This window comes from Centroberyx gerrardi, chromosome 5 (assembly GCF_048128805.1).
Source record: "Centroberyx gerrardi isolate f3 chromosome 5, fCenGer3.hap1.cur.20231027, whole genome shotgun sequence".
In the NCBI taxonomy this organism is placed as follows: Eukaryota; Metazoa; Chordata; class Actinopteri; order Beryciformes; family Berycidae; genus Centroberyx; species Centroberyx gerrardi.
The window spans coordinates 22,238,152-22,248,752 of record NC_136001.1 but is presented as its reverse complement, the minus strand read 5'-3'; the positions used below and the strand labels follow the sequence as shown (position 1 = coordinate 22,248,752).

The 10,601-nt window shown below is 40.6% G+C and overlaps 2 protein-coding genes across 2 annotated transcripts; both read right to left on the bottom strand.

Moving 5' to 3' along the window:
• Positions 1–1,296, bottom strand: gpr25 (G protein-coupled receptor 25). Its single transcript, XM_071910888.2, has one exon. The coding sequence runs from the start codon at positions 1,263–1,265 to the stop codon at positions 138–140; it is 1,128 nt and encodes a 375-aa protein (XP_071766989.1). The 5' UTR covers positions 1,266–1,296; the 3' UTR covers positions 1–137.
• Positions 1,297–4,498: 3,202 nt separating this feature from the next.
• olfml3b (olfactomedin-like 3b) lies at positions 4,499–9,120 on the bottom strand. The gene is made up of 3 exons (XM_071911163.2): positions 8,966–9,120; positions 7,878–8,163; positions 4,499–6,797 (listed from the first exon to the last, which is right to left on the bottom strand). The coding sequence occupies exons 1-3, from the start codon at positions 9,062–9,064 to the stop codon at positions 6,013–6,015; spliced, it is 1,170 nt and encodes a 389-aa protein (XP_071767264.1). The 5' UTR covers positions 9,065–9,120; the 3' UTR covers positions 4,499–6,012.
• Between the last annotated feature and the right edge of the window lie 1,481 nt (positions 9,121–10,601).

Sequence of the window (10,601 nt, the reverse complement as noted above, 5' to 3'; positions counted from 1 at the left end):
TGCACAATCACCAATCAAAAGTCTCTCATTACCAAGATAAGCTTAACAAGTTGTTACAGATCACAGAGCTCAAAAAATGATAAAACAGTCAAATGAATGCCTTCACAGCTAAAGATAAGTGTGGAGTCTGTACTCCATCAGATTTTGTAATCAAACGACTGAAGGCGGCTTCTCACACTAGTTGTCCCACAGCTCTCTGAAGTGCCGATATTGGTGAATGAAGCTGAAGAGTTGTGGCTGTGAAGCAGCTTTGGCTTTCCCAAGCAGGCCAAACACAGATTCTCAGCCTGTCGTCTGAAGTGATGGTCCAGGAAAAAGTAAATGGCTGGATTCACGCAACTGTTGAGGAAAGCCAGGCAGCATGAGATGAGGAGGCCATCCCTCTGCCAGGACAGAGTAGAACAACTCATATCAGCATTTGAGAGCTGCGAGCCAATTATAATGGTCTTGAACACGTTGAAGGGGAGCCAGGACACCACAAAGGCCACAATGATGAAAAGCACCATCTTCAGGGAGTGTCGGCGCCGGGCCTCGGCACGGGGATTAGCCGCAGCGACACAGTGCTTGTGTAGGTGCATAAGAATGGTGCCATAGCAGAGGACGATGATTAACACTGGAAGAACAAAAGTGAGTAACACTGTGGTCAAGCTCAGGCCAAGGAAGAAAGGTGACTGTTCGTCCTCCAGACAGGAGAGCCCGTTGTTGGACTTCTTCACGCTGCGGTACACCAGGGACGGGATGCCCAGCACCAGGGAGGCCAACCAGACCACTGCACAGGTGACACGGATGCACTGACTACTCCGGAGGAATCTGGAGTCCATCAGTTTCACCACGGCCAGGTAGCGATCAACACTCATGCAGGTAAGGAAGAAAATGTTGGAGAAGCGGTTGACGGCAATAATGTAGCTGCTCAGCTTGCACAGCGCATCCCCAAACGGGCCAAAGTTCCAGTAGCCGCTCTGACTGGCAGAGACGGCCCACAGCGGCAGTGTGAGGACAAACACGAGGTCAGCCAGCGCTAGGTTGACCACAAATGTGTCCACCAGACGGCCTCTCCTCTTACCTTGGCTGCCCACAACTGCGATTACAAAGAGGTTGCCCAAAAAGCCGGTGAAAAATATGAGGAAATACAGTATGGGCAGATAGATGTCAGCGCCTTGAAGATAGGAGCTGGGACAATCCAGGCCGTCCAAGTAATATGTTTCATTGGCAGTAAAATTGTCATAGTAGTAGTCGTAGGCTGAATCATCGGCAAACAGCTCCATCCTGAGACACGATCAAAGAGAAGCTCTTCACAGCCGCTCTCTCACTGGGGCAGGCTGGTATATCTGACTCTTCAGACATGCTGCTAGATGTTATCACATGTGAAAACCACAGGCAAACTTGCAGATCCTGTTTCTGCTCTTCCTTCTCACCATATCAGTTCTGTCTCTTTTTAACCATCTCATATAGTTTCCCTTGGATATTGTTTTAGTTATGATTCAAAAAAGTTATTAATATAGAATATTCCTTTTTTTTAAGCATTTAACTTGAAGCTTGGTAGCCTATAGCATGGCAATGGCTATCAGGAACCAATGCAATCTTTGGCCGTAGTTCATAGAAGAGCTTGTAACTGTTTTATGTTTATGAATGAGGGTGAAAAGATAGCTGTCATTTGGCCTGTTTATAAAATCCACAGCGGTTTGAAAAGATTCATATTAAACTCACCCATAATATAGCACAATCTGACCCCATCTTTGTATCAAATCTGGAGAATATGGCAAACATTCATTGAAATAAATAATGTGTTTCAAAGCCAATCAAAGCCACCAGCAGTAATCAAGGAAGATATATTCTGTTTCACTTCAATTTCTAATGGAGTGGAGTGCATTAGTCTGCCATGGATTATTCTTTTATAGAAGAAAGAGTCTTTTGCACACAACAAGTTTCTGTGTGCAATTGCAGAGAAGACAAAAGGAGTCCAAGTGCACCGAACTCTTGCACTCTTGCATGGATTGTGAATTTATTTCTTCTCATTCTGGTCCACAAGACGGTTATCGGGCTTGAAGTGAAGCAGACAACACAAACACATTTATATCCACTTTGGCCAGTCAAGAAATAGGTTAAAGTTTATCGTCTCCTGTGCATGTGTGACGTATGGTGACAAAATATATTCACAATGCATACAGATTCAGCCTAGTGGACACTCAAGAGAATCATATCAGCAACATCAACAATAAAATTGGTAGAATACAGATAAAATCAAACACAACACACATTTTGAGATATGATCAGTGTGTGTGTGTGTGTGTGTGTGAGTGTGTGTGGTTGGGGGGTGGGTCTGAATATTTCCTGTTAAACTGTCTCTGGTTGTTTGTTTGTCTGACAACAAGAGAGAGTGCAAACTCAGATATTGACCAGATGAACACATTCAAGTTTAATGGCTGGAAAGCTCAAAGTCAATTCGTCGATATTCCTCCCTCCTGATGCTAATTCTAATTTCTCAATGTCAAGGAAGTGTGAGGTTGAAATGTCATGGCAGCAAATAGCAAAATGTACATATATGGCAGTCTCTGTTGTTTCTTATTTATTGTACTTTTGTGTTTGCTTATTGATTGTTTTAATGACCTGGATGTTTCCCCATATAAGCCCTTCCACAGACACACTGAATGATAAACTTGAAAGGTATTTTTCTGTGTGTGGATAATGGAAGACTTCACTGTTGTTTTTCATTGTTGTTGCAATACATGCAACAACCACAGAAGAAATAACATTTTGCAGGAGGGAGGAGAAAGAGTTGAGTCTGTTTTGAACTCAAAATCAGACTGAACCAATTTGTCTCTCAAATTGGACGACAAATCACCAGTTCTTCTTAATAATCGCAGTCAGCTGGACATCAGAATGACCAGATGGCCCCAGCTTGAGGATTTCATGCTGTGCCCCGGCTCAGAAGGGGTTAAAAATCTAAACTGTAGCTCGGAGGCAACAGGCCTTTCCAAGCCATAAAGCTGCACAAGGCAACTTCACTCACTGGCACCTCCAAATGGCAGCAAGAGGTAAGTGTTTGAAAAATGTGAACATCAGTACAGAAATCAAAGGGATATCAAAGGGAAGAGAGAGGAAAAAGATCTAACTGTCATGAGTCCAGGTTTCTCTGGACAGAGCGCTGCTCACTGCTGTTTAGGGGACAGTTTGGGATTTTATTCCTAACTTTAGATTCATCACTTCCTGTGGGCAGAGAAACTTAGCCACACTTTATCATTTAGGCTGATAAGTCAGGTGCATTTCTACATAAAAATCTTGCCTAGTGCAGCTTTAAAAGTGATTGGTAAAATAAATAATCTATCACGCCAGCAAGCTTAAGTAAGAAAGTATAAAAGCCTGGGCATTTTGGATGTTCAGACTAAAGGATAACAAATTGACATGTGAATTTGCCTCCTGTGAAGACATTACTCAAAATGTCCCGGTGATATTCTTGGATCATCCCTTATTCTGTCATTAAATAGTGTTAAATATTGAACAGTTGCTTTTAGACAGGGCAAGCAAATTTGCAAACATTGACACCAAGTGGTTTGAACGATGAACTGAATCTGAATGTAATGATTTTGTTGTTGCTTCTTTTAGAATGCATGCATCTGATATATATATATATATATATATATATATATATATATATATATATGATTTTATAACATGAGCACTTTCTTTTTTCTGTCTAGAAAATTATCAGGAGATATTCTAGATGTGAGTGTCTTGAGTGTGTACAAAGTGTGGTAAATACTGTAGATATATCTGATCAGTGGTTTGGTGAGGGACTGATTCCCCGACATCATAAGCTGGCCTAAAGAATTTGTGTTTATGAATTTTATCAAGAGTATACTGTATATCATGATTATTAGATATTTTTGATGACTCCTATTCACAATTATCAGAACAATTTACACTATCATGCAATACATAAGTTTTATGTTAACGTAATGTGATTGTATTGAGTTGCCTACTGTTGTTTGAGAATGTATTCATATTGATAGATGAAGTATTGATGATCAATACAGCACACCCTACCAGGTGGCCATTGCATGCTTGTTATTTGTCAATAGCAAGCTCCAGAAGGGCGTCTTGCCTGAAATGTCCATATAAAACAGCATGTAAAATATCAGTTGGTGTGCTGTTCTGTGTTCTTTGATTTATTCAACATTTATTGGAGAATCTAGAACACCGTTTGGAGTAAAAAGTTAATTAAAATGTGTTGTGTTTTTTTTACAAAGAACTTAAAATTTATTAAATAAAAACTCTAAATTGTACGGTTTCTTCTGTTGACTGCTATAATCTGCTGGTGATTGTCTGATAGACCAAAACATCAAAGGCAAAAGCACAACAGAGGAACATCATAAGTTTAAAGCATATATATTTGCTACATATACACATTTTTGTATTCCTACTTAGCAAAAGAGACTGACTGCCTGTTAACAGGTATAATGTGCCATTTATTTAATAATGAACAATAATGAAAGGGTGAAATAGATGATAGTGTGCAAAAGTGTATATTATAGGCATGAAGAAGAAATGTATACAGTAGGAAATACAAATGTATCATAAATAAATAAACATGTGTTATAACAATAGACAAAATACAAATATTGGTGCTCTTTGTTAATTTTGGTAATTTAGTTTAATAAAAAACAGTAATACCTAAAAAACATTTTGAAAGCTATTTTGTTTCCGTAACACCATAAAATCCACTTTGAACCGCCGAGGTCCTGGATTTGGAAAAAGTTTGAAACCATTGAAGGATTTTATCTGTAGGTGTGAACAGTTTAGAACTGTTTTGCTCTCTATGACATCATGTCATAATCTTACCAGTTATAATCCATGTTGACTTGCATGTTTGCTGTCTCCACTGTCAAAAGACTGTAAAATGAGAGGAATTAATAATTGAAGAGTTTCATTCCAAAATGAGATGTTTATCATTTAAAACAAATGGCAGCCACTTTCACATAGTGACTGCTGGCATGAAAGTAAAGCACATTATGGGTCACTATTGATTTTTTGAGGACAGAATCAGTAATGTTTTTCAAATTTTTGCCTGTTGAATTTCAGGTAGTAAACTTTTTCCAAAATGGATATACAGTATAGCATTTTGGAATGAAACTTTTCAATTTTTAATGCATAAGGCATAAAGGTATAAAGAAAGAAAGGTAACAGTGCTAGCCAGCTAGTTGTTCCTTGCAAGTATCTTAATATCCCATCTGTATAGCAACTCTCAGCTTACATGCGTTTACTTGTTTTCATACCTTATGAATGTTTACCGTCACCAGAAATTTGGGGAAATTGTTAAAATTAAAAAGCTGCAAAATGAAATTTGAACTAAGCTCCTGAATTAAGTATTGCCTTGATCTACAATAGAATATAATAGATGTGAAATCCCATACAGTAATATTCAGCAAATAATGCCCTTATTAAAGTTGAGCTAAGCATTTACATGTTGACAGTCGATGAATACGAACAGATCTATTTTCAGCTTTTCACCAAAGTTTCAGTAAGGCTCAAGATTTTCAGCTGCAAGACACTTATTGTGGAAACCCTAAAAAATAGTTATGGTGATCACCCAGGCAACTAGTAATCAGACCGCACAGCTGCTCTTGTAATGTCAGTTATATCCTCCAAAATCAATGATGGCATATATTCAGTTAGGCATAAGCTCTCCAGTGAGGTTAAGGTGAGGATTTAGGTCTATAATTTACTAGGTTCAAATTATGATGTGTGCCATGTTTGCAGCTTGGCCAGAACCAAACAACTGATTATCTGATTTATAACCGTTACTTAAAGTAGCCAGATTTAGAAACTGGAGAAGACAGTAGCACAACAAATGACAGGTTAGTCGCCTAAATATATTCAAGTCTGCTCATAGTAGTGTACTTTCCAGCAATTTTAACATGTTTATTGAAAATTCAGACTTCAGACTTAAATCACAAGCAGGGTTGGGAGTTTGTTTGTGTGTGTGTGTGTGTGTGTGTGTGTGTGTGTGTGAGCTCAAATCTCCAGTTTCTTTTTCATCACAAGCTTGTAGAGGATCTGGTAGCCATCATCCCAGGCGTAGAGCAGCTGCTCCAGTGGGTTGTACTTCAGACTGGAGTGAGCTCCGTAGCGCTTTGGAAAGTAAACCAGTGGCGCGTCATCACTGGTCACCATATCATTGACATCGAATACACACTGGACACGTGAGCGGCCGGGCTGCTGAGTGTTGTAAACCACATACAGCGTGCCGCAGATGACGAAGGCTGCCTCGGCATTCTCCCTTGGACACGTCGTGTCCCACATCTGCTCGATGTCCAGCGTCTTGGCGTCCATCTTGGCCAGAGAGATGTGCCTCTCATGCTGCCGTGTGGCGTAAATGGCCCACAGGCCTTCCTCGTCCACGGCCAGGTCGACCAGCGTCTCGGGGGTCAGACCGTACACGGGGACGTGGTCCTGGATCGGGAACACGGCGCTGTCGATCACAGAGCCCTTCTTCGTGTCATACTTGACCACCATTAGCACTCCAGCCTCCTTCACGTAATACGCGTGGCTGTTGTAGATGACATGGCCCATTCCCTTCCAGGCAGAGGGCAGCTTCAAGGTTTTGGCCAGAGACGTGCCCGGGGAGCTGGTGAAGTCGTGCACTGAGGCAAACTCGTACACAGTGTCTTCATCTGTTCCATTGAAAATGTAGACCTTCCCTGAGCCACGGCTCACATCTTTGGTCCACATGCCCTTTGGCCCTCCGACTCTCTTCAGGATTTTCATGGCCTTTATGCTGGAGATCATGTCCCTGCAGTCTAGAATGAGAAATATACAGTAAGAGATAAGAGACTGGTTACAGAAAAAACACATGAATTTCCCATGTGATGATTCCTACATGCATACACATGTTTTATCACATGTAATCATGTTATCACATGTCATAAGTGTGTCATATGTGGAGCACATGTTTAATTCTTGACACCATGAAAATGTTCCAAAACCACACATTTCCCATGTGCAAAGCACATGTGTTCCACATGTTGCCCATGTGATGTGTCATGATGTGAAGATGTTCACATGGGATTTTTCTCCATGTGGAATTCATGTTTTTTCTGTAATTTGGTGACACCACTTTATGATTGTATGATGTGTTTTTTATCCCATGATGATGTGTGTATGATGTTTCTATCCTATGCTGCTGCTTGATGCTGTTTTCATTCTCTTCATGTGTTTATGTCCTTGTTTCTGCAGCTTTGATGTCCAAGACAAATTTCCCTGCAGGGACAATAAAGCTTATCTGATCTTATTTTGTTTTGTCTTATATGTTCATGTTATAGATCTTATTAAACAATATTCCTAAAACATGTACAGTACTGGCAATGGTAGTTGTAAAGATAAGCTACTTTACATGGGTTTCAGTATAAGTGTATCAACAAATCCACATGATTCATCTCTCTAGCAACATGTTTTCAAAGTCCTCAGAAAAATAAAAGTGTAGTGAGAGTGCTGAGGTAAAGGAAGTGGTGCCCCACACAAATGTCTATAAACAAAGAGTCAACACAGATTTATGCCAAACAAGGTCAACAGCCCCCAAACCATGTTATTCTCAGAAACAGCCTACATAGTGTTGCAAATGAAAAATCTAACTGAGTCTATCTGAGTGAAAACTAACAATAAAAAGTGAAAAAAAAAAAAGGTCTTTTGTGAGTTATTGACTTATCACTGGAAAGATGCATTGTAAGGATTGCAAATTATTCATTGTAAGACCTATAATACACAATATTATCTTCAGGTACATCGTGGTTATAATATATAATATATCATATATGATATACAACAACCTATTTATGTAAACAGCTGGTCTTAAAGTGGAGTTTAAGACCGCCACATCTCACCTGAAAGTTTTGCATACTTGGCCTTGTTCATCTCCTTCACCTGTGTCACCTGCTGCTCCATCAGCTTGTCGTCCACATCCACACATGGCTGCGCCCCGTTCTGGGTCTCCAGGTAGTCCATCTCGCGCTCAACGCGGTCCATCCGCGTCCCCACACTGTCCAGATTCACGCGCAATGCCTCTTTCTCTTTGTCCAGGTTCTCCAGCTGGGCGACCATCTGTTGCTTCAACTCCCGCAGCTCTGTGGCGTAGCGGTTGGTCTGCTCATGCCATAGAGAGATGCGATCCTGTTTTCAAAGAAGGTGAAAGTATCCTTTAGCAAGACACTGAACCCCTGCCAACAGCAGGGGTGCTGCTCTGTAGCTGAGCCTGACCTCTGACCTAACTGTGGAGGGGGCAAGCGAAAGGAAAATGTTATTATAAGGACTCTAAACCTATTCTAGAGAAAGTGAGAGAGAGAGAGTAGAAGATATTTATGCACACAGAGGCAGGAAATTGCTGCCTCTGAAAGATGTTTGTTCTGGCATATGTTGTCTCTGAAAAGATTTGCTTTCTACTCTATCATCATAATAAACATACTTCTATGATACCAAGACAATACAAGTATTCTGAACAACTAAGCTACGCAGAAGATGTGAGATCCTGATCAGCGCTGCCCCCCAGGGAGAAAGAGTTAAAAGCTTTGAGCTGCATGCTTGGTGTCCGGTCTAGACAGCAGATTCTGAAAGTGCTGTAATGGGTAAAGCAGATGATCAGCTTTTTGCAGAGTTTCATTTATCAATCCCTCTTGAGTTTAGAAGTATTTCATTATGTAACTTTTTACAAACTGCAGCTTTTGTGCATATTGTGTCATCTTTGTCATGCCTGCGCAGCTCACCAATTAAAGGTTTTAATCTGCATTTTAACTCCATCTCTTAAGCCAGCCAAAGAAGCAGAAAAACACTACGTTTAAGAGAAACTGCATTTCCCTGCATTTTTCCAGCATTTCCCCACATCTGCATTCCATTGATGGTTCCCTGTCCCTGGAAAGTTTCCTTTCAGAGGGACTCTGGAGAGCAGGGCTCGGCAGGGAGGTAAAGAGAGTCTTACCTCAATAGCAAGCAGTCTCCGCTCCAAGTAATCAATCAGCGCTTGGTGTTGAGCGCTGGCGAAGCAGGCCAAAGTCACCAAGACGACAAGTCCTCTCATTTTGTCAGGGCAGTCACTCTAGCTCCTGTGAATTTTGACCGGAGTGGAGTGAGAGTGTCTGGAGGAACCAGCAGACTCCCAAAGCTGGACTGGAATGTTTTACTAAGCACACAGGGAGGAGCTGAAAACATCTGGCGCTGATGGAACCATATACTCTCCAAGAGAGCACAGCCAATCCTTTCATTTCCACCGGTGACAAACTGAAAAAAACACAACAGTGATATGTAGGCTGATGTTTCTATATATTTATGGCTTTGGGGGGAGTAGAGTCTGATTCTTTTCTTTAAAACAGAGGAAATGAATTTGAAGTAGGATCACCCAAAAGTGACGCAGGAGGAGGAGGCGGAATGTGAGGGGGAGAGCAGGAGTCAGTAAGGTACTGGATCCAGTTAACAAGTCAAATTGCACTTTCAGTTACAGTTCAGTATATGCAACTACAAGGACACCTATACAAAAAACAAACAAACAAGAAAAATAATCACATCACTGCATACCCCTTTTTACACAGGGTTTGGTACTGTGTCTTTCAGTTAACTCTAAAACACTGATTAAAGTGCGTGCGATGGTAAAAGAAGGGGAGAAATGAGACAGAATTACAGCTTTTTAGGTTTGTTTGCTCAAGTTTTACAGGTGTGTTACTCATTTAATTTTGGTTGTTGATTACTACATGACATCATCTCCAAAAGAGACATAACTATGGAGGACAGTCATGCAAAAGCTGAAAGAGTTTGTGAAATCAAGCCGTTGTTGTTGTTTTCCTGCCACAGGTTCTAATTACATCAGTGTATTGTTTAACTAGTGAAAGAAGGTGAAGTCACTTTCTTTCATTCTCTCTCTCTCTCATATCTGTAAACTACAAAATCTGTAGAAAATACGACTACTGTGCATCGTGGATTTTGCAAATCAAAACAGTATTTCTTTCATCCCGTGCAGACTACAGCGGCACTGCTTTGCATTTTTCTTAATTTCAATACCACCGCAGTATGTCTGTATATGGTTCGGCTCCATGGGCGCAGTCACCACAGACACCATGGTGGATTTTATCCTGGTCACATCAGTCACTGATGCACTCGTCGTTATGGTGCCAGTGATATCAAATATATATCAAATAAACAATGGTGCAAGGTTACATAATTGCATGTATAGTCGACAATCAATATATTCAATGATAATATATTCAATGCTCCAAGAGTCTTGTAGAATTTATTATTTTATAATAAATAATTTTAGCTCTTTTTGATTCACACATGTTGGAGTTGTGACAGATTTTTTCCCTCATTCTACTACCTGCCATCCCCCTTTCTGGGGCTCAGATTTATCTATCTATTCATTCATTTGTCAAATAAGAAGCAGGACAAATTAATAAGGACAAACAGATTCTTAAGATATGTATTTCAACAATCTAGGTCAGAGACTGATTTGTTTATTATGCCACTTTTGCCTGCTGTTCTGCAGTAAACTGAGCCTTGGATAGATGCATCTGACGCTTCCCTTTTCATTGAACCTCTCCAAAACCCTGTAGGACGTCTTCTGGTCT